Below are 26,394 nucleotides of genomic sequence, written 5' to 3' on the forward strand. Positions count from 1 at the left end.
CACTACAATGTCATTTGCAAAACACTATGGAGAAGGATGGCAGAAGATTAGAAATAGATATATTCATGTTGGCTAAATATTGCCATTACTGTTATCTCTTCCATCTACCAACTACCCTAGTTCTGATCTCCACAATTAAATAGGGATGTGAAAAATCTGGAAAGTTTTAAAGGGAATTCACAAAGGCTGGAAGAATTAGAATATAAGAACTATATACAACATAAAGGGAACTGGATATTCTTCTTGTAGGAAGCCACTCTAAGGATGTGTTTAATAACCATTTAAAAATATATATGTTAATTGTTAGTGCTTTCTCTCTTAAATTATTTTGCATTTCCTTATCTGTATACCCATTGTATTCACCCAAGCAGAATATAAGCTCCTTAAGGGAAGGCACTTTTTTTCTTTTCTTTATCTTTGAATCCCCAGTGCCTAAAGAGGTGCCTCACACATAGCAGATGCTTTAAAATGCTTGTTAAATTGAACTGAATATGAAGAACTCTTATAAAAGTGAAGAAAATCAGCTATCCTCTAAGATGCTTGAGTACAGACAGACAAGAGGGAACAGATTTCAACTAAAATCTAAGGGATTTAAGTTAGACAAAATGAAGGAATTCCTGACAGGGACTCCTGTCAAACACTAGACACTAGAATGAGTTACTGAGGGAAGTAATTTTTAAAATGTATGAATGCATAAAATAATCAGGAAAACAACTGGCCAGAAATTAAAAACAAACAAACAAAAAACCCAAACCTACAGCATTGAAAAGGAAAAACAAGGAAATGTTTCCCTTATTATAAGAAACTGTTGAGGTTAGATGTTAGGGGTGCTGGAACCCCAAAATCATGACATGTGGGTCCTGCCTGCAAGAATTTGACCCAAGCCTTCTTTCAGCCAAAGACAAGGTTTATTATTAAAGATCAGCTATATAGGCCAGACTCTTAAGGAATCTGACACTCATAAGGAAAATGGGCATGAGGAAGTCTCAGCCTCTAAATGGAAGCCAGGATGGATCTCATATACAGAAAGACTATGGGAGAGATCTAGCAGTGGCCAAGTAGTTTGGGGTGACTGGAGGAGGGTCTAGGAGAAAGGGTGTCTTGATGGGAGTAGCCAGTAAGCTGGGGTGACTGGAGGGTCTAGGAAGGATCTGGATGGGAGTGACTGGAAGGTTGAATGGGCCATTGGGGAATAGACAATGAAGGGCTAGGCTTAATTAGGGTGACAAATTGGGAGATTGGATGTAGGGGATAAGGAAAGGCCAGTTGAGTGGATTATAGCCTCAGGCAACCACTAGAGACTTCCTTGACCAAGTAAATGAATTCAAGAAAAGTTCAAGGGTTTTCTGGGGCCATAGACAAATGGGACTCAAATTCTTTTTTGGGTGAGGGGCAAAGGTCTTGGCTTGGGCCCATACCCCATCAAAACTAATATGCAATTTAGTATTTGTGGGGAAATGTTGTTTGTTTTATGCTAAGAAATGATACCCAAATGTATGTAATAGACAAATGGTAAGATATGATCTGTAGAAAAGCAACAAAAGTGGTCAAAGGGATAAAAAATAATTAAAGAAATGTGTGGAATTTCTCTGTGAATCATAAGGCATTGCAAATGGTAAGTGCTTAATAAATGTTTGTTGAATTGAATTTTAAAATAGAATACATCATCTTCTAAGATAATATAAATTCCTAACAAAAAAGAATCCCATAAAGAATCTGCCTTTTCAGATTCTTATCAGTCTCATGACTCTACAATGAAACTATCAACTAAATGATTCAAGACCTCTACAAGGGCACAAGTGCATGGTGTCTCTGTTACTGTGGGTGGGCTACTACAAAATAAGCCAAAAGGATGACAGGCTATATTAAAATAGGTGAAATATGCAAAAGCTGAAGGGTACTCTTTCTAGTATAGTCTGAATTAGATCTTCATTAGAGAATTCTGTGCAATTTTGGTCACAACAAAAAGAATATGGTAAGATATGATCCATAGAAAAGCAACAAAAGTGGTCAAAGGGATAAAAAATAAGTTATACAGAGAATTTAACTTAAGGAAGAACAAGCTAGGGGATCAATTCCATTAACAATCAATAAGTATTAATTAATCACCTACTATATGCCAGGAACTGTACTGGATGCTGGGTTAAAAACACAAAAATGTATGTCCCTGCCCTCAAGGAGCTTACATTTAATAGAGGAAGACAGCATGTATATGTGATGGGGGCGGGGCCCAAGCCAAAATCTTCACCCTTTGCCCCAAAGAGAATCTGACTCACAGGCCCCAGACCCTCATCTCCCTTGAAAGCCCTAGCTTACCTTTAGATCTTATTCAGATGCACCTTCAACCCTTGCCCTGAATAGAATCTGGCTCCTGTTTGTCTACAGGACCCAGAAAACCCTTAAACCTTCAAATTTCCTAATCAACTCCCCTCATCTCCCTTTGAAAGCCCTAGGCTCCCTCTTGTCTATAGGCCCCAGAAAGGCCTTCCTTTATCTCCTTTTGAAAGTCCTAGCCCCACCTTGATTTTGTGCAGATGCGTTTCAAACTTCTGCCTTCCTGTTCCTCCATTATCTATTCCCATTGTCTACTCAATCTCTCAGACCTCCCCAATTAGAATTGTTACCTAGACCCTTTACCCAACCCTCTTCTCTGGCCACCCAAAGTTAACTTTAGTATTTAAGATCCACCTTGGCCCTCATTCAGATGCTGAGAATCTCACGCTCAAAAGGCTGAGAACCTCTCATGCCTTCTCATCTTTATGGACGTCACCAGCTGAGAATCTCTCCTGCCCCAAAGGCTGAGCCTTTCTCATTCCTTCCTGTCCTTATGGGAGTCACCTGGCCTCTGTGATTTATCACTAATAAACTTTTTCTCTGGCTGAAGATTTGAGTTGAATTCATTCAGCAGGGCCCGGTACTGCGATCTTGGGGTCCCAGCACCCCAAAAGTCCTAGACCTCTTTATATAGAGTTGTTATGTAGGTGATATTCGAGCTATGTTTTGAAGCAAGTGAGGGATTCTGTGAAGCAGTAAAGTAAAGAGGAAGCTCATTCCAGGCATCGGAGGTGGGAAGAGCAAAGGGAGGGAGGAGAAAGGAAAGGGGAGGGGAGAGAGGAGACGAGGGAGAGAAAGAGAGCTCATTTTGGCTGGCCTGCAAAGTGCAGCACACTAAAGTTATAATGAGTTTGAAAAGATAAGTTGGGGGCAAATTGTGAAGGGCTTTTAAAAAGCCAAACAAAGTTTATGTTTTATCCTAAAGACAAAAGGGAACTACTGTAGTTTATTGACCAGGAAAATGACATGATTAGATTCTCCTGTAAGGAAAATTACTTTTGCAGCTATAGGAGGGGGGTGGGAGGGGAGGAAGGAGAGATTGAAGAAAGATTTAAATCAGAGAGAACAATTAAGAAGCCATTGCAATAGTCTAAATCAGTGGTTCTCAAACTTTTTGGCCTCAGGATCCCCTTAACACTCTCAAAAGTCACTGAGGACCCAAAGAGCTTTTGTTTATTTATGTGGGCTATATCTATCAATACTTACCATATTAGAAATTCAAGCTGATAAAGTTTAATATTTATTCATTTAAAAATAATAAACCCATTACATATGAACATAAGTAACATTTTTTGAAAAACATTTTCCAAAACAAGAAAAATTTAGTGAGAACAGTGGCATTGTTCTATATATTTTTGCAAATCTCTTTTATATCGGGTTTAATAGAAGACAGCTGGATTCACATATCTGATTCTGCATTTAATCTGTTGTGATATGTTGTATATGAAAACAATCTGGCCTCACACAGATATGTAGCTGGAAAAAATATGTCGTGGTATTATTATGAAACTAGTTTTGATCTTGTGGACCCAATGAAAGAGTTCTAAGAAGCCCCAGGAGTCTGCCAAACACTATTTCAAAACCACTGGTCTAGGTAATAGATAACAAGACCATGAACTAAGGTGGTGGGCTCTGTAAGGCTCAGTAAAGGGTTAAATGCGAGAGATGTTACTGATATAGAAATGACAAAAGTTAATAACTGATTAGGGATGTGGATCAAAGAGTCAAAGATTATATCAAGGTTATAAAGCTTGGGGGGGGGGTTTTGGAGGGATCAATACAAGTGAAAGTATGCAGAGAGAAGAGGGCCCAGGGCAGAGCCCTGCTGGGGATGGGATATGAACCCCTAAAGGAAAAGACCAAGTCTTTGGGACCTGGACTCCAAAGTCCCTGAACCAAGATCTCTGGTGTTAGCCTGAGGCACCTGGCCCAGCCCAGTCAATAATCCTTTTAACTGGCCTTTCACTGTGGATCTCCACATTGTTTGCACCTGGCCCATCCCAGGCTACTTAGCACTCCTTAATCGCATCCAGATCTTCCCAGTCTTTCTGCACAAAATATCTTACCCTCATGAAACGCTCCGATTCTTAAAAATCGGGCCCTCTTGTAGTGGCATCACAAATAGCATAGACTCCCCTCTTGTAGTGGCATCACAAATAGCATAGACTCACTAGGAATCTCACCCACCCCAACCAGTGTTTTAATAAACTCACTACTTGGACTGAAAGAAGGTTTGAGTGGTTGAATTCTTTTGAGGCAGACCTGCACCCTTGGTTCCCAAGACCCCGAGACTGAAACATGCCACATCCACAGTTAGGTGCCATAATATGGATGATCAGCCAGCAAAGGAGACAGAGAAGCAGTCAGATAGTTAGCAAAAGAACTGAGAGAGAGTAATAATCACTAAAACCTAGAGAGAAGAGGAGGTTCAATAAAAACAGGTGGTCAGCAATGTCCAATACAGCAGAGATGTCAACAAGGAAGAGAACTGGAAAAAAAGAAAAAGAAAAAACTTTAAGACATTCTTTGGTAATTAAGGGATCATTGGTAATTTTTGAGGTTTTAGTTGACTAATGATGAAGTCAAAACCAAACTGTCAAAAACTAAGGAGAAGAGAGGAAGTGAAGACAATATGTTTATATAGCTTTTTCTAAGAGTTAGGATATAGGACAATAGCTTGAAGGAATTGGTACGGTCTAGTCATGTTTTTTTTAAAAACAGGAGAGATTTGAGCCTGTTTGATGTTAGTAGGGAAGGAACTGTGATGGGGAACCATATGATGAGGTCAAGAGGTTAGGGGTCCTGGAATCCCAAAATCACGACACACAGGTACTGAACAAAAGAATTCGACCCAAGTCTTCTTTCAGCCAAAAACAAGGTTTATTGAAGATTCACCATATTAGTCAGACTCTTAAGGAATCTGAGCATCTACGGGCCATTGGCTAGATTGTGAAAATCTGAGCATCTTACTGGAGACAAGATATACCTTATATACAGAAAGACTGTGGGAGGGATCTAGGAGTGGCCAAGTAGTCTATGAGGTAACAGAATTCCAGGGAAATGGAGTATCTAGGAGTGGCCAAGTAGTCTATGAAGTAACAGAATTCCAGGGAAATGGAGCCTAGATAGGATCAAGGGTGGGAAGTAGCCTGGGGTCATGAGGAGGCAAGACAATGGAGGGTCAGGTTAGGTCAAGGATAACAGAATTGGTGAATTCGGTGTAGCCAAAACTACAAGTGGGAGAATTCAAGGACAATCCAAAGGTTTTCTAGGGCCCATAGACAAATGGAGCCCAAATTGGGACAAAGGTTTCACTTTGGACCCATACCCCATCATTAGCATCACTAATCCTAAGAGTTTTCAGGAAGAAAACAAGCATATATATATATCTGTCCTGAAAGACTTAAAACATTCATCTACCTTAATGACTGGGAGCTGGAACAGATAACTTCTTGAAATCTCTTCTTGTCTAAAATTCTAAGATTTACTACCATTCAATTCATATCATTTCTAGATTTAGAGGACTGAGGGGACTTAAAAGATCATCCTGGATATCATCAGAGGCAACATGGGTTCTTAACCTTTTTTATATCATAGAACTCTTTGACAGTACAGTAAAGCCTGTAGACCCCTTCTCAGAATAACGTTTTTAAATGCACAGAATACATAGGATTACGAAGAAAACCAATTATATTGAAACACTTGTGGAATTTAAAAAAAAAAACTAAGTTCACAAACCCCAGGTTCAGATTTTTTGGCATAACAGATAGAGTGCTAAACATGGAATCAGGAAGACCTGGCTATATGACCTGGGCAAGACCTCTCATTTCTCTGAGCCTGTTTCCTCCTCTGGAAAACAAGAGGAGTTGTACTAGACAGGCACAGAATCTCCTTTCCAGCTCTAAATCTGTTATCCCCTCCCACCTCTACTTTATTTTACAAAGAAACTAAGGGGAAAAAAAGATAAAGTAATTTACCTAAGTTCACACAGTATACAATCTATAGCCCAACCTCCCACAAAGTGAATACCTCTTCTACAATATCACTGATGGTGGATCATCCAGTTTTTACTTTAATACCTTTAATGAAGAGGATCTCATTATCCCAAATAAGGGCACAGCCACTGGAGGACAGGATTAGAAAATCCTTCCTTATTTTGAGTCTAAATCTGCCTCTATAAATTGCACTCACTGATGCCTCTTGTACTTTTTTAAGAACCTAACTCTCCTTGTTTTTTTCTTCTTCAAGCTAAATAAATCCTGGTGGGTCCTGCGAAACTTTTTTGTTCACCCTCATCTAGCTGACCTGCCAGAATCTTTGCAAATACCTATATTTTCCAGGGTCCCTGCCATGGGACAGAAAGCACAGGACACACATATTCAACTAAGTCCTGCAACCCAGAAGAGGCAGACAGATTGGCCTTTGTCCTTGACCCTAATCTACAATCCTCCCTCTATTTAGCCAGCTTCATCTCCCACTTTCACAAGTCTCCCTCCCATGTGTGTCCTTTACCCTCTATATACTTCTAAATCTTATGAGCACTGTTCCCAAAATTAGCCTAGGGCAGTGAAAAGAAATAAAACTTGACGTATCAGGAGTCTTTTCATCAAAAAGCTGAATAGATGAGATTTCAGGAGACAACTAACTTTTTCTCTTGATCCACAGCACAATCTTCAATTTAAGTATCAATCTAGATCCCTCAACAGGCTGCTAAGATTGATTTTCTTTAATCAAATGTATTATTTTGAAAGGGTATTTATTTCATTCCAAATATTCTAAAATGAACTGACCTGTAGGTGATGAAAGTTAACTTTGTAGTACTAGTCATCCATGTGTGAAAAATATTTTCACAAAAAAATCAAGTGCATGAAAATGAATTTGCCATAATAAATTGTTGTTTCCAAATTTCTTTAAAAAGGAGGCAAAAAAAACCCCCAACACAACACAAAACCAAAAACCAAACCTGGGAGTAATTGTTGATGTGCTTAAACAGCTAACCAGTGAAATTTTCTGGAGGCCAAATTATTTAGCTAAACAGTATTTAAATAAAAAACTAATGACTAGATTAATTTAGTACATGTTCATCTCTGTTCCAACTCTATCTCCAAAGCTCCAGAGCAATACTTTTTAAATGCCCACAAATCACTCAATGAAAAAGAGCTGACTATTTAAATGTGACAAGCTAATTACCAATGACAATTTCTTTTCATTTAAATTTAAATTTTGTCATTGTGAATGTCTAATTATAACCTATTAGGCCCATGGAATAATGAGATGAAAGTAAATACCATTTTATCTTTTAGCCCAAAACAAAGCTCTTTAGTGTCCTACTTCCAAACATAAAGAGGGCTTAGAAAAGAACTCACTGGTTTGCCACAAACCTAAATACTTCTGTACCTAGAATGTGGCTGATATCTTGGATGAAGTTAACCTTAGAACCTTTAAACTTTGGCAAGGAAAAAAAATGCATTATCATGGTTACTTATATACTGCTTATCCTCCTACTCTTTTTCTTCACCCTCCCTTAACAAAAATGAAAAAATTACCAAAATCATTCTTCCTACTCCCCGACAATCCATATAACTCTTTAGAAAAGCTGTAATAAATTATAATAGTTTGTAGTTCAAAAATGTGCTTAAGATCAGTCAAAAAAAAAGTTATGGTAAAATTCCAAAGGCACATAGCTGAGCATGGTCTGGCAGACATATGACATACCTATCCTTGCAGGGGTATAGAGCAGGCCACCCCTCCAGCTTCTGCAAACCATAAGTGTCACAAACATTCTAAACCACCCACAAAGGACCAACCTAAATCTCTATGTGGGCCCATCTACTCAACCCACAACACTCACTGCACATAAAATACACAACAAAAAGAAATGTTTCACACTCCAATATAGAAGAAATCTTAATAAGCAAACACTTGTACATAAAGAGTTGACAGCAAAGAAACCTCCCAGACACCAAATGAAAACAATATCTGAATGCAAGCTTGGCATATGAACAAAAAGAATGAAGTTATGAAAGCTAGAATTTGGAAAGTGCCATAATCATTTATAATAGTGGCAACTGTCCTCGATTCCCCTCATCAAAAAATAACTTGGGGGCGTTACTAACCATCAATTCTTGAATCCTACAATGGGAAGCAGTTCAGTGGAAATGGTGGAAAAAACACTTCAGTGGGAATTAGAAGATCTGGGTCCTAGTTCCAAACCCTGCCATTAACAGCAACTTTGGGCAAGTAATTTTATTTTTCTGAGTTCAAGTTTCCTCATATGTAAAATAAGAGAATGTGATCTCTAAAGTCCCTTTTTTCAGCTCATTTTTAAGAGTTGTCTTAGAATGTAAGCTTCTTAAGGGCAGGGACTATCTTTTTGCTGCTATTTGTATCCCTGATGGGGTATGGGCCCAGAGTGAGACCTCTGTCCTAATTTGGGCTCCATTTGTCTGTGGGCCCTAGAAAACCCTTGGATTCTTGAATTCTTGGATTCTTGGATTCCTTGAATTCTCCAGCTTGATTGAGATCTCAGGCATTCCCCTGAGGCCATGATTCTCTTGTTTTGGCTACACCCAATCCCCCAATTCTGTTATCCTTTACCTAGCCTGGCCCTCCTATGGCCCCAGGCCATTTCCCACCTTTGGCCCACTAAGGCTCCATTTCCCTGGAATTCTATTACCTCATAGACTACTTGGCCACTCCTAGATCCCTCCCACAGTCTTTCTGTATGTAAGGTCCATCTTGTCTCCATTAAGACACTCAGATCTTCACAATCTAGCCAATGGCCCATAGATGCTCAGATTCCTTAAGAGTCTGACTAATATGGTGAATCTTCAATAAACCTTGTTTTTGGCTGAAAGAAGACTTGGGTCGAATTCTTTTTTTCAGTACCCGTGTGTTGTGATTTTGGGATTCCAGGACCCCTAACCTCTAGACCTCATCATCCTCAGTGCTTAGTCCAGTGCCTGGCATATAGTAAGTGCTCAATAAATGCTCGTTGGCTGACTATGTCTATTTCTAACCTCCACACTGTGACTGTTGTTACTTTTGAAATAGGAGCACAGAGAGAAAGTTTATACAGACCTTCCGCAAGGAAGGTGTCAAAGTAAAAACAGAGGGTTCTACAAGATATTTAGGTTAAAGAAACTTATAGTTTAGTTGGGAAGATAAAAATAATGTACATAAAAAATAATCATAGAATCCTAGAGCTGGAATAGACTCAGAGCAGAGGTTCTTAACCTTTTTGTGTGCTATGGAACCCTTTGGCAGGCTGATAAAGCTCATAGACCTCTTGTCAGTATCTTTTTAAATGAAAAAACATATCACCTCCCACTAACAGCTTATCTCTGCATACCTCTATCATTCCTTTCAACACTCACCCTCATGTTCCCTCTCCCATGTGACTCTCACTCTCATGGACCTCTAAGGGCAGTTACAGACTAACATGATTCTAGGGTCCTCAGCAGTTAATCAGGCAAAAATCACCACCCTATTCCTCCCATAACATCCCCAAACCTTGCCCCTTCCTGCCTCCCCTCATGACCTCTTGACTCTTGAGCTCATCATTTCCATGAAAATAATTCAGATCTATACATCCTGCCCTAATCTCTCTCTTGAACTCTATTTCTACATCAGTGACTATGTTTTGGACATTTTAAATTTGATACCCCAAGGGCATCTCAAACTCAATCTGTACAAAACAGAGCTTTCTCTTCAAATTCACTCCCTCCTTTTCTGAAGTTACTGATTTCTGTTGAAGGTACCACTCTCCTTACAATCACTCAGGTTTGCAACCTTGGTGTTATTCTTGACTCCTTACACTACATACCCAATCAGTTTCCAAATTTTGTCATTTCTTCCTTCACAGCATTTCTTGTATCAGAGCCTTCACTCTGTTCACACAGCCATCATCATAGTTCAGGCCCTCATTATGTTTCACCTGAGCTTATGATAGCATCCTAACTGATCTCCCCTCACTCAAGTGTTTCCCATCTCCAATCTATCTTCCACACAGCTGCCAAAGTAAAGCACAGATCTGACCATGCCACATCCCCATTCAGCAAACCGTAGTGTTTCTCTATTAACCCTAGGTTCAAATACCATTTCAACTTTAGCTCATACTTTTAAATTTTCTACTTTGTGTAAGTTTTATAATACAAACAATTATCAGAGTTGGTGGAATTGTGAACTGATACAACCATTGTGGAGAGTAATTTGGAACTATGTCCAAAGGGCTACAAAACTGTGCATACCCTTTGATCCAGCAATACTATTGTTAGGTCTGTATCCCAAAGAGATCAAAAAAAGGAAAAAAGACCTATGTGTACAAAAATTTTTATAGCACCTTTTTTTGTGGTGGCTAAGAATTGGAAATTGAGGAAATGACCATCAATCAGGGAATGGCTGAACAAACATATTATTGTGATGGAATATTATTGTGCTATAAGAAATGACAAGAAGGATAATTTCAGAAAAGCCTGGAAAGACTTACATGAACTGATGCAAAGTGAGGTGTGGAGAACCAGGAGAACATTGTACACAGCAACAGCAATATTGTATGATGAAGAACTGTGAATGACTTAGTTATTCTCAGCAATACAATGATCTAAGACAATCCCAAAGAACTCATGATGAAAAATACTGCCTCCAGAGAAAGAACTTCTGTTGTCTAAATACAGGGTGAAGCATACTATTTTCCACCTTCTTTTTTTTATTCTAGTTTTCTTGTACAAAATGAATAATGTGGAAATGTTACATATGATTATATATGTATAACCTCTATCAGATTGCTTACCATCACAGGGAGGGGGAGGAAAGAAAGGGGGGAAGGGATAGAATTTGGAAATCAAAACCTTAAAAAAATGTTAAAAATTTGTTTTACCATGTAATTGGGGGGAGAATAAAATATTATTTTAAAAAATATTAACAGTTGAGTAGTATATGTATATAATTTATAAATAAATATGCATCAACCTACGTAAGGTATTAATGCTCAAAAATCTTTTATGGATTGAGAGTGTGATCAAAAAAGTTTGGAGACCACTGATCCTGACAAAATTCCCATTCAATGTGGTAATCACTTCTATAACAGCTCTGCCTGTGATTGTACACTTCTAAATGTAAGGAACTTACTAACTTATAAGCAGTTCTTTCTATTGTTAGTTCTAATTACTATTATATAATTCTTTTATATGCATTATCAAAAACTTATTGTTCAGTCATTTTCAATCATGACCAACTCTTCATGACCCCATTTGAAGTTTTCTTGGCAGAGATACTAGAGTAGTTTGCCATTTCCTTCTCTGGCCCATTATACAGATGAGGAATTGAGGTAAACAGATGACTTGCCCAGGGTCACACAGCTAGTTAAGTGTCTGAGGTCACATGTGAACTCATGAGGAGTCTTCTTGATTCCAAGACCAGTGTTCTATCCACTGTGCCACCTAGCTGCCCCAATTAAAATCAGCCTCCCTATAATTTCCACACCCATTGGTCCCAATTCTTTCCCCTTAAGCTATACAAGTCTACTAACACTTTTCATATAAGAAATCTTTAAGTGCTTGAGAAGATAGCTATTAGATTTCCCTGAGCCTTTCTTAGGTCTAAATCTTACAAATGCCTTCAAATATTCTTCATATGACAACAGTTTTCGAGACCTCTTACTATCCCAATTATCCTCTTCTGCATACTTTTAGTTTCATTTATTCCTTCATCATTCATGCATTCATCCAATAGACATTTTGCAAACCCCCAGGAACATATGCCAAGAACTATGCCTAGCATTTATTAAGAATATTAGCTTTGGGAAGGACCTTGAAAACCATCTAGTCCAACCTTTTCATTTGACAGATCAGGAAATCAAGATACAAAAATGGGACACAGATCATATGGTAGTTATTTAGGGGCTAAGTCATGACTAATGACCTGGTCTCTTGGTTTCCAGTCTAATAATCTGTCATCTACACTAAACTATCAAAGATTCTATTAAGGTATAATATACAAAACTGAAAAAAATACCCAAGACAGAGTCTGACTGGCACAGAATATAACAGGATCACTATTAGTCCCACTGTCCTGCAACATAATATTGCAGTTGGTTTTGGGTTTTGTTTTTCTCTTTACCAGTTACATCATATTGTTGGCTCATATTAAGCCTATGATCCACTGAGAGCTCCCAGGTCTTTATCAGATAAACTGCCATCAATCAAAGTCTTCCTCATTTTGTACTCATAGAGTTGCATGCTTGCTTTTATCCTAAATGCATGGCTTTAGATTTTTTTTTCCCATTAAACTTCATCTTTTTGGCTTCAGTCTGCCACTTCAGTCCTACTGTAATCATCTGAATCGTGATTCTGTCATTAAATTGTTGACTATATCTTGTAAGCCTTTATCCCAATCACCAATTTAACAAGTTGTACAGAACAGGACCAAGGACAGAAACCTGTGACATAGCACTCCAAGTCTTACTTCAGGTCACCAGCATTCAATCAAGAATCTGGGTATAGTTGTTCAACAACCTTTCAAGCCATCTCATTACTAATATCTAATTCACATTTGTTTATCTTCTCTTGAATCATACCATGAGAGATTATCAAATGCCTAACTCCATGTACATAATGCCTATGCTTTTCCTCTGATCTACCAGCCCTCTCAAAAAAGGAAATAAAGTTGGCTTAACATTTATAATTACTTCATAAAGAATCAATTCATTCTTTCCATTCTAAGTGAATGACCACATATGTCTAAATGACAGCCCAAACATAATCAAAATTGTAGAGGCAAGAATGTATTTTCATACATTAGAAACACAAAGATAACAGCTTTCTAAAATGAGAAGATGTATTTTAGGAAGTAATGGGGAAAAAGACAAGACAGGGTATTTATTAAAAACCTTCTACATTCCAGGCACTTTGGCCTGCACCAAGGATAAAAGAACAAAGAATGAAACAACTCTACTTAGAAAAAACTTACATTTTTACAATGTACAATGGGGGAGACACATACACACATACATATACATACATATATATATATATATATATACACACATATATAGCATAAATAGAAAATGAAAAGATACAAATATACACAAAGTAGTGAAATACAAGGCAGTCTGAGAGGAAGGACACTAGTAGTTGGGGGGACAGGACGTGCTTCATGCAGAAGAGGGTGCATAGCTGCATCTTAACAGAGCAGAGAGACTGATGAGACAGAAGAATGGCAGCAGCACATTACAAGTATGGCATGGAGAAGGAGATGGAATATCATAAGGGAGGAACAATGTCCCTTTTGCCTGGAATGCAGAGTATGGGAGAGAGAGTAATGTCCAATGAGGGCTAGAAAGGTGGGGTGAGGCCTGGTAATTGAGAGCTTTAAAAATTAAAGAGAGGCTTCCTGACAAGGTGGCTGCCTGAAGCAGCTGGGGGAAGCTGGAAAGGGTTCCTATAGAAGATGGTGCTGGAGCTACTATCATAGGAAGAGAGGGATGCTGTAAAGTAGCAATAAGGAGAGACTTCAGAAGTTCAGAGACAGGAGGAGGAGGAGATCATGAGTAAAAATGGAAGGGCAATTTGACCAGCACATTAAGTGCGGGAGTGAGGGCAATATACAATGAGGCTGGAAAGAGAAGTTAGGGTCATATTGTAAAGAGTTTTAAAAGCTAAACAGAAAAGTTTTTATTTTATTCTAGAGGTGATAGAAAGCCTCTAGAATTGATTCATTAGGGAAGTCATATGGTTAGATATGTGTTTAAGGGAAATTCTTTTGGCAGCAGCAAGGAAGATGGACTAGAATGAGGAGAGGCTAGGGGGAAGGAGAACATGTAGGTGGTCCAGGTGATTATTGGGATAACCTCGATGAGTAGTGATGTGGACCTGACCTAAGAAAGGCAGTAGCTGTGTATGTGGAGGAGTCAGATATTAAAGATGTTGTGAAGATGAGGGAGCATAATGATCAGACATCCAGGCTGAGAGAGAAGGAGGAGTCAAAGATAATACAAGAATACAAATCTGAGATGCTGGAAAGATGGTGGCATATTTGACAGAAACTGGAATTTTGGAAGTTGGAGATTGTATTCTTAACAATTCAATAAGCATTTCATAATATTAAGCACCTACTATGTGCCAGGCATTGTGCTAGACACTGGGATTCAAAAACAAAAATTAAACAATTCCTGCCCTGAGGTGCTTACAATTTCCCTAACAAGTATAATGATAAGTAAATACAAAATATATACAAAATAAATATAATTTCATTGGAGGAAGAAGGGCAAACACAAACAATTGAGGGATCCAGGGAAGGCCTATAAAGAAGTTAACACTTAAGCTGAGTCTCAAAGGGAGCTTGGGCTTCCAGGAGGTGGAACTAAGGTCCAGGAGAATTCTAGGCATGGGGAACATCCTGGACAAAGACAAGGGAGGTGGAGTCTCTTATCCAGGGACTGCTAAGTAGGCCTAGGTGGCTAGAATACTTAGCTTACAAGGGGGAATAATTAGATGTTAGCCTGAAACAAGTTGGAGACCAATTAAGAACAATTTTAAATGCCAAATAAGAGTTTGCATTTTATGCTAAAGCTAACAAGGAAACAATGAAGCCTCTTGAGGAGGGGAACAGCATGGTCAGATCTGTGTTAGAGAAAGATAAATCTGGCTTCTGTGAGAAGAGGGACTGGAAATGAGAGGACGGATGCAAGGAGACCAACTGGGAAGACATTTCAATCGTCTAGGTGAGGGAAGTAATGAGGGTGGTGATCATGTGGATGTAAAGAAAGGGATGCATGCAAAAGATGTTCTGGAAGTAGAATTCATAAAACCTAGCAACTGTTTGGATAAGGGGAGGGATGTGAACAGGAGACAAACTGCCTTTTGCTCACATACCCACTCCAGTAAAAACCTTAAGTTCATATCATACTGTATAATGATCAAGAAATGCAATGAGAAACTATAGTGACTTGTTCTACACCAGGGAAATGCATAAGAGGTCAGCAACAAGCTTGAGGGCAACAGGAAAGGGATTGCCAAGAAAGCCAGCACCAGCACAGGACAACCACCCAGTGTGACCAGACACAGACTGCAAGGCTCTGTGTCCAGAGGCAGCAAGAGCAAAGGGTTCCGAGAAAGCCCTAGTGTTGTCAGAATGCCCCATTGTCATCAAAAAGCCCCAAGGGGTGTGGAAGTTAGACACATCATGGAGAGGCAATAGATAATAACCAGAATGGTGCACTTGGACCAGAACCCTGAACCCTTGAGGATCTTAGGTTCTAACACTAATGATGTGAAATGCCAGAGAAGGCCCCAAAGATGCAGTACTCTGAAGCTCAAAGATCCAGACTATCCAAAGATCTAACCCTTTGAGGTAGAGGTCAGCAGAGGAACCCAGAGGACCTAGGAGAGACCAAGTAGGGCTGGCCACCCCACTCAAAAGCCTAACAGGGGGGTGAATTCTGGCCCTGGAACAAACCCTCAAAATTCAGGAACTAAAGCCAGAGAGATGAGTAAATAAAACACAATGTCAAAAATTATTATGGATCTAGAGATCTCCAAAAAGAAGGCAGGAGTAATTCTGTAACAACTAAAAAGAGACCTAAAGGAAAAAAATGGATTTTTCCACAAGAACTACATGAATACCTGGAAGAAATTTAAAATGAACTAAAAGCTCTGGAGTTAAGAAATGGAAGGAAAATAAATAGGTAAGAATAAAAAGTGGCAAACCTTACCCAAGTAATGGACTCCCTGACAACTAGAACAAGCCAAATAGAAATCAATTATTCTATGACACAGCAAAAGAAAAAGGGAAAAAAAATATTAGAACAAAATCATAAATTGAAAAAAAGAAAATGCAAGATATCAGATATCAAAAACGTTGCCCTGGAAAACAGGCCAAAGAGAAATAACTTAAAAATAGAAAGTGTCTACAACAGCAGCTTCCAGAGATCTCAGACCAGAGACATTAAAGGGGGTCAGACAACTGGTCAGAAAGAGACTGCAGAGGATCCTTTGCTGGCATGGGGTACTGATGGCACTGATTGGCAACTCTATTGCCCATAAGCAGTTCTGGGTCACAGTTCCAGGGTGAGAGAAATACTTGTGATAGGTTGCAAGGGAGCAAGGGTCCTGGTCACAGTTCCAGGGCCAAGGGGAACACTAGTACTTGAAGCTCAGGAGATAAGGGGCCCTTCCTGGGTGAAGACCGGAACACAGACCAAGAGAGCAGTGACCATATCCCTCCCAGGATAACACCACCTTGGAAGCACCCAAAACGTGCAGACCCCCAGAACGAGTTCTGAAAATAGCAGCACAGAAAAACCATGACGCTTGGGACAGTCCCTCCCCACCCCCTGCAGAGCAGAGCCCAACTTTAACATAAAGTTCAAAGTCAAGAAATAGGCTAGAAAAATGAGCAAACAGAAAAGAACTTGACCATAAAAAGGTATTAAGGTGGCAACAAAGATCAAGACATAAACTTAGGGGCGGCTAGGTAGCGCAGTGAATAGAGTTCTGGCCTTGGAATCAGGAGGACCTGAGTTCAAATCCAGCCTCAGACACTTGACACATACTAGCTGTGTGACCCTGGGCAAGTCACTTAACCCCAATTGCCTTGCCAAAAAAAAAGCAAAAAAAAAAAAAAGACATAAACTTAGAAGACAATAATGTGAAAATACCTACAAGCAAAGCCTCAAAGGAAAATGCTAATTGGACCCAAGGCCAGCAAGAATTTCTAGAAGGAGGAAAAATTGGGAAAAGAAATGAAGGTGATGCAAGAAAGTTATGAAAAGATAATTGACAGCCTGGTAAGAGAAGCACAAAAAGAATTCTGAAGAAAAATCACACCTTAAAAAACAGAACTGACGTAATGATTAAAAAACAAAAAAAGCACAAGACTTCACTGAAGAAAAGAGCTACTTATAAAGCAGAATTAGCCAAATGGAAAAAGAGGTACAAAAGCTCACTGAAGAAAATAATTCCTTAAAAGTTAGAATTGGGCAAGTGGAAGCCAATGACTCCAGGAGACTTCAAGAAACAATAAAACAAAATCAAAACAATGGAAAAAAAATTAAAGCCTCGAGACTGTATTTTTAAAAGTCATAAATGGAAACAGCCTGAATCTACTAGAAGCAGAGACAAAAGAGAAGACAGAATCAACCTATCACTTTCTGAAAGGAATCCCAAAAGAAAAAAATCCAAGAAAAATCATGGCTGAAATCCAGAGCCCCATGTCAAAGAAAATGCTGCAAGCACACAGAAAAAAGTGCAAGTATCAAGGAGCCACTGAGTCAGAATTACACAAGAACTTATAGCTTTTATTATAAATAAGAGGAAATTTTGGAATACAATATTCCATGAGGCAAAGATAAAAAGCTTACACCCCACACTCCCTGTATTTGACTCTTAGGTTGCAAACCTATATGACTAAAAGGAATGTGTAGTCCTCGAAAGAAAGGAAAGTTTGAAACAAGGAAAAGCTTGAGTGGAAGGGGAAAGATGGTGAGTTCTGTTTTGGGCATGTGTTGATGCCTTTGAGACATCCAGATAAAGATGTATAGCAAGCTGTTAATGACGCAAGACTGGAATTGAAAAGAGACTTGAAGGCCAGACATGTATATTTGGTTGTCATCTGGATATAGATGATAGTTTAACATATAAGAGCTGAAGAAATCACCGAGAGCAAAAATGTAGAAAGAAAGGATCTCAACTCAAAGCCTACTCTCTATCCACACTGTAGTATGTGAATGATGGTCCTACAAAGGAGACTGAGGAGGAATGGTCACTGAGGTAGGAAAGCCAGGAGACAGAGACTTTAGGGATTCATTATTACCAAATGCAGCTGAGGTCAAGAATCATAGATTTAGAGTTAGCAGGTAAATTTAAAGGTCATCCAGTCCAATCCCTTTACTTTATAGATAAGGAAAACCTGAGGCCCAGAGAAAAGTAACTTGCCCAAGATCACACAATTTGTTAGTGGAAAAACTCCTTGAACCTAAGTTCTCCAACTCCATTTCCAATTCTTTTCCACCAAACTATAGATACTTCCCTCCTCTCTTGCATGGATACTTCCTCCTCTCCTACATAAGGGCTGAGAAAAAAACCATTGGATTTATCTATAAAGAGAGAATCTAAGTAGGAGTTGAGAAAGTAATGACAAGCATTGATAACCTTTTTCTAGGATTTTGAAGGGAATGAGATATATAGGATGATAGCTTAATTTGGCACTCAAGCAAATGTAATTTTTGCTTCCAAGATAAAACACTCAGAGCATGTTGGAGCTCTATCTCCAGCCCACTGCATTTCCTGGTCAACTTCCCTTGACACCAAAGTGTCTGGAATGACCAAATAACTAACAAATATTTAATAGGTTCCTCCTCCTTGCCAGGCACCAAAGACACACAAAGCCAAAACACCCTTAACTTACTTATCTTTACAAATTGGCCTATTTATCCAAAGAATTGGGGGGTATTTGTAGGAAGCAAAGAAAGAACCAGTGGGTAAGGAAAGATTGAAAATTAAGGGAAAAGAAGGGATGATAGCAAAGGGAATTAGGGAAAAAGGAAGGGATGGAATCAAGAGCACCAATATAGGGACTGGTTTTGGCATTGAGAAGGGAAACCTTTTCGGAAACTAGAGCAAAGGAAGGGAGAATGGAGAACGATGTTGAAGGGATCTGAGTTATAAGTTGGGGAGAAAAGGGTTCCCACACAGTTCCATTAAAGTACCAAAGATATTAGCATGAAAGGCATTTAAATCCAAGGAGAAGAACGTATTGATATCGTAACACAGAGAACAATGTATCATTTTCTTCATTCACTAGAACACGTAAGATACTTAAAACTTAAGAACATACTATTATTATGAACTTTTCTCTATGAGTTTTAAATACTACCCTCCTTGAAAGTTCCACACTTAATTTTAGAAAGAGTTTACCAACTCAAAAAAGTTTTTTCCACCTCATCCACATTAATCACTGCTATTATATTCTTTATATTATATAGTATATATATGAATATTATATATTCTTAAGCACATCTTTTCCTCTTACTGTTCTGCATATCACTAAGATTAAACTAAAAACATGAGTTTATATGTGAAACAAATGTACTCATAAAGGGCTCTTATAAAAAAATTTAAGGGGGAAATCTAAGAGATAGAAGAATAAGAGCTTAAAATAAAAAAAATAGCATTACAACAGCATTTGGCATGCTAGCTTAAACTTTTATTTTCATTAATAGGGTATTCACTTATATTTTCAGAAGGAACAAGAGTCACAAGTGCTTCACATTTCATGTTATTTTCTGTGTGAAGCTTAACATAATAAATGTTAAATGCAAAACAGACACTTAATATATGCTTTTTAAGACTGATAAATGAAAAAAAGACTGATAAGTGAAAATCCTAGTAAATTCACTAAAAAATATGAAAGTAAAATTCAAGTTAATAACTAACTCTGTGAAAACATAAAAATTTCATCTGAAACACCTAGAAGTCAGTGAATTCTTTTCTTTTGATTAATATTTCAAACAAACATTATCCCCAAACACATTTATTTTACATCAGAACTTAGTCATCATTGGCTTTGCTTTGATGGGTAACAATAACCATAATATAATACTTACTGGAAGACTTAAAAATTCATTGAAGTAGTCCACAAGCAAATTATCAGTTACTAAAGAATCCTCCTGTAATATGAAAACAAATGTTTATACTATTAAATGGGAAAAACTATGACTATATCATTGTCTCTGCACTATAAATTGCCTAGAATATAGATCTTCAAATCCTTTTCAGTCAATCAATATTTATTAAGCTAATATCTGAAAGGAAGATGCAAGGAAACCAAGAGTTTCTCTTAAAGAACTTAAAATTTCATTAGAAAGAATGCAAGTGAAAAAACTCAATTTTCTTTTTAAAAAATTTCTTCTGTTGTCATTAAATAGTATCACCTCCAATATGAAGGTGCTGGAGTATTTCCTACAATGATTTCTTGGAGAATAAATATATCAGATTGTTTAAAAACAAATCTTATTACAGAAGAAAAAGAGGCAAAGGGTAAAGTTTTAGAAAAGGTGGATATATAGAGAAATTCAATGAAGGTAGAGGTGAGGAGAGAGAAGAAAGCATTACTTTATTTCTCTCTAGGAAAAGATGCATTTAGGCGATTCAAAATCCTTCTTTGCTTTAATATGTCAGTGCATACAGAAACTTAGAAAATGAAAATTTTCTAAATACAAAGAAAATTTTGTGCATTTACCATGGAGATTTTGTTCACCAATATAGCCAGTTCTCAGATTTTTTTAAACTAGACAAGTTGAAAAGCAACTGGTGAGAACAAAATGTCTTTTATAAATAAAACGTCTTATTTCATCAGTAACTGTTTCCATTATGTAAAAAAAAAAGCATTATGGCATGCAATGTCACGTAATTTGTATTTATTTTGTTAATGGGAATTACATTTCAATCTCACAAACCATATAAAGATTAACAATATGACATAATTCTATTATTTCCATGTGATTGATTTTTTTTCTTGTGTTGACCAATTTTTTAAAATGCAGAAAGAACATAATCTGTATTTACGGCTTATTTTAAGTAAATGTAGAATTAGTATGCATCTATAGCTAAAGAATCAAATGTAAATGTTTTGTAACAGGAAGACCCTATAAAGAAATCTTGACTGATTACCAATAATATAAACTTTCAGTGGGCTTGCTTACCTTAACAATATTCAAATGGGCAAAAGACTAGAAAATTGTGTTAACTTTTTAAGGAAAATTAATCTGGTAAAGACTGTGTTAAACACATTGGAGGGAGTAGAGAATCATATAAAACATGCTTCCTCCACTGGAAGAACAATAGTTCAGTTAAGGTAACAAAACATGCATAAATGATACTACAGAAATAATGATAGTACAACAATAAATGATAATATAAGACTATAAATCAAAGTAGTGACCATAACCTACAATGATACAGTTTGAGGAGGAAGGGGATGGATTCAGTTGTATATCTGCTGAATTTGAGGTACCAGGACAACTCAAATTAAAAAATGCCCTGTAGGCAATTGGAGAGGTAGGTCTGGAGTTTAGAAGAGGTTAAGGATCGAGATATAGTCTTCCTCAAAGAGCTAATAATAATTGAAGACATGAAGATACACGTATGAGGGTGGATGAGATCCCGAAGAAGAGAATATAGAGGGGAGCATTAGGGCTACGGACTGAATCTTGATCAAAATATCAGTTAGAGGACAGATGGAGAAAGAGAACCCAGTGATGGAGACAGAGAAGAAGCAAATCAGAGATAAAAGAGGACAAAAGGATTTTAGTATCATAGAAAAACCAAAGAAGAATAAGGCTTCAAGGAAAGATTAGCTAACAGTGTCAAATACTATAGAGATGTCAAAGAAAAAAAGGACAGAGAAATTTTGTATTTAAATGTAAACTTAAAGTATAGAAGATTCCCCACCACAAATACTTATTTTAGTCAAACCTAAATCAGCTACTGAAACAAGAAAGCATTAATTTCTATTGTAAACTGAAATGGAAAAAAGTGAAAATTTAGCTAACAAAATAAGTGTTAAAAGTCAGAAGCAAATAATAGTCATCTGATTTTGAATCAGAAGTCTAAAATATGTTTAATATGATTACATATGTATAGCCAATATCAGATTGCTTGCTGTCTTGGGGAAGTGGGATGGGAGGGTGGGGAGAAAGAAATTTGGAACTCAAAATCTTATAAAAGTTAATGCTGAAAACTGTCCTTACATGTAATTGGAAAAAATAAAATACTATTAAGTGGAGAAAAATCAGAAGTCTAAACTGAAAACAAAATTTTTTAAAAATGAAATATAAGTTGACAATCTTTCCTAAATTAGTGCTTTATCTAATTAATATTCCCAACATTCAAAGAATACAGAATGCACCCCAAATAGTAAAATAATCCTCTTTTTGAAAATTTATATCAACCATTCCACTTTATTTTATCAAACATCAATCAAAACAAATATAAATCACAAGTGTTTATACTCAGCTGTTGCCACTATTAACTGAAGAGAACACACTTATTACTTGCAGCAATAAAGAAAACATACTAGCTTTTATTTCTATATTCCATACTATTTCCTAATAAAAACAGAGCAAAAAGAACATTTCAGTCCCTTTAAGGTGTACTTACAAACCCTTCTTCTGTTATAACTGGTGGCTCTGAAACAAAATGAAATAATGAATTTTATCACTCAATCTGATTCATCTTTACAGCCATCAAATATTGCCATAAGAAGCAACGTTCTCTCAAGGGTAAAGGTGTGGAGGGGAAGTCAAGTAATTCACTTAGCTGGACAGTAATTCTGGTTTTGTCACTATGAATGGGTAATCATAATCTACATATATAGGGAAAAGGGCTACATCTTTAATTAGCATAAATTTCATCAGTATAGGAAACTCTCAAGTGAGCAAACTCCCTATACCAGCGCAGGTTGGCATCTTCACTACAATTTACAATCCTCAGGAACTCCTTAGAGCTCTGAGAATCTAAATGAATTGACTTAATCAGGACCACAAATACAACAGGATGTCATATTAAGGATTTGAACCCATGTTCTTCTGACTTCATGGCTGGATCTCTATCTACTCTACCATGCTGCCGTCTCTCCTCAACCCATATCCATAATGCCCTTTAAAGGTGGCAAACAGGCTTTTAAAAGCATCATCTATTAATTAACTTTACTGTCACTTTGGATTTAACCTGGGCTTCAATTGCTCTATACAAAAATGAGTAGTCACCTGGATAAAAGGAAAATATATGTGTAACCAACCCATTGGACAGGCTCATGTTTTATACACATGGAGCTATAAGTAATGTAGTATCAGCAAGGAATTTTGGCAAAATTGAGTAGGCTAAAGGAGGAGGTCTATACACATATCTATTATTAAATAAATAAATATCAAAAATGGACTTCTGTAAAGCCAGGTGGGCTAAAGAAAGGAGGGAGGGGGTCTCCCTTTCTCAGGAGAAGCAATGTCTAGAGTAGTTCAGTTAGGAGTGAGGAAGACCTTTGTGTCTGTAACAATAATAGCTAGCATGTGTGTGTGTGTCTCTCTGTGTATGTGAACGGTGCATATACATATATAGTGTACATGTATGTATGTGTGTGAATATATATGTCTAATATTTTAAGGTTTGCAAAGTGCTTTACAAATATCTAATTTGATTTTTATATACATATATGCAGGTGTATATATGTATATGTGTGTATACATGTATGTGTATGTATATAGATATATAGATATAGTTAGGAGTAAGAAAGACTTTGAGTCTTCAAATTTTATACATATATGTATATAATTAGATATTTGTAAAGCACACTTTGCAAACCTTAAAGCACTATATATGTGTGTATATATGTATATATATACACACACATACATATACACTACACATGTACAAATCCTTCTTATGTTATAATTGCTAGCTCTGAAACAAAATGAAATAATGAATTTTATCACTCAATCTGATTCATCTTTACAGCCATCAGATATTGCCATAAGATGCAGTGTTCTCTCAAGAGTAAAGGGGGAGGAAGTAAATTAATTTTCTTGGCTGGACAGTAATTCTGGTTTTGTCACTATGTATAGGTAATCATAATCTACACATATAGGGAAAGAGGCTAGATCTTTCGTTAGTATAGGAAACTCTCAAGTGAGCAAACTCCCTATACCAGGGCAGGTTGGCATCTTCACTACAATTTACAGTCCTCAGGAGCTGCTTATGTATATGCGTGCACTATATATTGCTATACATATATCTTGCTTTAAGGTTTGCAAAGTGCTTTACAACATTTCATTTGATTCACATCTCTGTGCTTTGTTCAGTCATTTTTCAGTCATATCCAACTCTTCATGACCCCATTTGGGGTTTTCTTGGCAAAGATACTGGAATGGTTTGCCATTTCCTTCTCCAGATCATTTTACAGATGAGGAAAATGAGGCAAACAGGGTTTTAGACTTGCCCAGGGTTACACAGATATTAAGTATCTGAGGCCAGATTTGAGTCAGGAAGATGAGTCTTCCTGACTCTAGTCCTGGCACCTTATCCACTGTATTACCTAATTGCCTAGATACAGATATCAGTACAGAGATATGTATAGATGTGTATATGTGTGTTTGTATATATGTATAGACACATAGATACATAGATGGATGGATGGATGATAGGAGTGAGGAAGACTTTGGATCTTTCAAATGATATAGATACATAGAAATCAAAAGAGAGATTTGTAAAATACTTTGCAAACCTTAAAACAGTGTATACACACATATGTATCACATGTGTACTGTGTGCACAACATATGTATATTGTATATATACACATATTGCTTTATACACACACACACATATATATATATATATCTTGCCTTATTTACAAAGCGCTTTATAAATCCTAAGAGGTAGGTGCTATAATATTATCCCCACTTTTGCAGATGAGAGAAAAACGGAGGCAGACATTTTAAGTAACTTGCCCAGGGTCACCTGGCTGAAGCCAGATTTGAACTCTAATCTTCTTGCCTCCAGGCCCAGGTGCTCTAACCACTACACCGCCCAGTCTGTCTTCCAGGTGGCTTAGCCTTTTGCTGCTTAACCTTTTTTTAAAATGGTGATTGGCATGCTCATCAAATTTGCAGATGACACAAAGTTGGAACAGCTAACATACTAGATGACAGCCTCCCCGCCTCAGAAATGTGACTTTTCCCAAGTTCTCACATAGTTGTGAATTCCGTTTTCCCCACCTGTTTCAGTCTCCCCATTTTTAAAATAGGGAGAGCTAATTATAAAATAAGTACAGCACCGGTCTCACGGTGCAAACATGAAGATGCAGTCACATATCAATGTGTGCGCAGCAATTGGTGTTATTTCGGATGAAAGCCGAGGGGCAGGGGTCGGGCCCCACAGATACGCAAGCAGGACCCCTCCCCCCCGCCCCCAACGGCGCCGACCCTACCGGGGGCGGGGCCTTATCGGGGTGGGCCAATGGCGGCGAAGCCGAAGGCTCCTCCCCCTCGTCCTCCTGCGCTCTGCAGCCGCCGCTACCTACCGGTGGTGAGCCGTTTCTGCCGCATAGCCGTGTTGCGTGCTCTTCCCCTCCTCCTTGGGGGAGGCTTCTTCCTCCCTCCTGGCCGCGGTGGTTAGTGCTCCGTTAGCCGGAGGCCCGTTAGGTCGCTGTTGCTGTTGTTGGGGAGGGGGACGGGAACGGGAGGCAGGGGATGGGGGACGGGGGGTGGGGAGGGCGGGGAGTGGGGGAATGGTAGGCAGAGTTTCCTGAGGCTTTGGCGCGGCGCGAGCCCGCCCGGGCTGGGCTGAGCGCGCGCTGCGGAGCTGGCCTTGCACCCGGAGGCCTGGTTTCTGCGGAACTGCTATTGCTGCTGCAGGCGGAACGCTCCCACACCGCACGGCGGGGAAGCCACAAGCCTCTGAGCAAACTGAACGAGATGCTGGAGTGGTCACCCCTCGGGGAGGGAGCGATGGGTCTCTGGGGCTCTGCAGATCCTCTGTCCTTTTTCCTAGGTCCTGCCACCCGGCGCTCCTCAAAGCATTAAGGCTTTGGTAGCGCACCGCGCCCGCATTCCTAAATCAGCCTAGCAACCTCGATTCAAATGCAAAGCGTGAAAAGGACGCTTTTAGCTCCTTGGGAACCAAAGTCCTGGAGAAAAGGGAGATGAGGTGGGGAGTTTGTGTATTAGGAAAGTTTGAGAGCCTGCTTGCTCTGACGGTTCCAAAATTGCAGAGCTTCAGGAAATTCCGGCCTCGCCACTGCCCTCCATCCTCCCACGCTACTGCTACTCCAGTCTCCGGCTAGCCAGAGAAGGAAAGGGGTCTGCCCACTTCCCTCCTAATCCCCACCAGGTGCTAGACCTGGCTGGTGAGCAGGCTCCCACCTCAGTACTTCAAAGGGAAATGTTCACCCTGTTGGAATGGCACCTGAGGTTGGATATGATCCAGCAAAATGCTCAATTGTGACGAGACTGAGGATGCCGCAGCTTCTTGAGATGGCTTGGGTTTTCATCAACTACTGTCTTCCACCA

The 26,394-nt window shown here is 38.5% G+C and overlaps 1 protein-coding gene across 1 annotated transcript in view; it reads right to left on the reverse strand.

The window, feature by feature from the left end:
* Positions 1–25,571, reverse strand: part of RGS22 (regulator of G protein signaling 22) — a 173,125-nt gene extending 147,554 nt beyond the window's left edge. Inside the window, exons 1-3 of the mRNA XM_078153679.1 lie at positions 25,407–25,571; positions 22,491–22,519; positions 19,937–19,999 (exon numbers count right to left, since the gene is read on the reverse strand). Coding sequence (XP_078009805.1) covers positions 19,937–19,999; positions 22,491–22,519; positions 25,407–25,431 — 117 coding nt within the window. The 5' untranslated portion in view covers positions 25,432–25,571. The remainder of the gene's footprint in view (positions 1–19,936; positions 20,000–22,490; positions 22,520–25,406) is intronic.
* Between the last annotated feature and the right edge of the window lie 823 nt (positions 25,572–26,394).

Source organism: Phascolarctos cinereus, unplaced genomic scaffold (assembly GCF_003287225.1).
Source record: "Phascolarctos cinereus isolate Bilbo 61053 unplaced genomic scaffold, phaCin_HiC Scaffold_4;HRSCAF=312, whole genome shotgun sequence".
NCBI classification, from domain to species: domain Eukaryota; kingdom Metazoa; phylum Chordata; class Mammalia; order Diprotodontia; family Phascolarctidae; genus Phascolarctos; species Phascolarctos cinereus.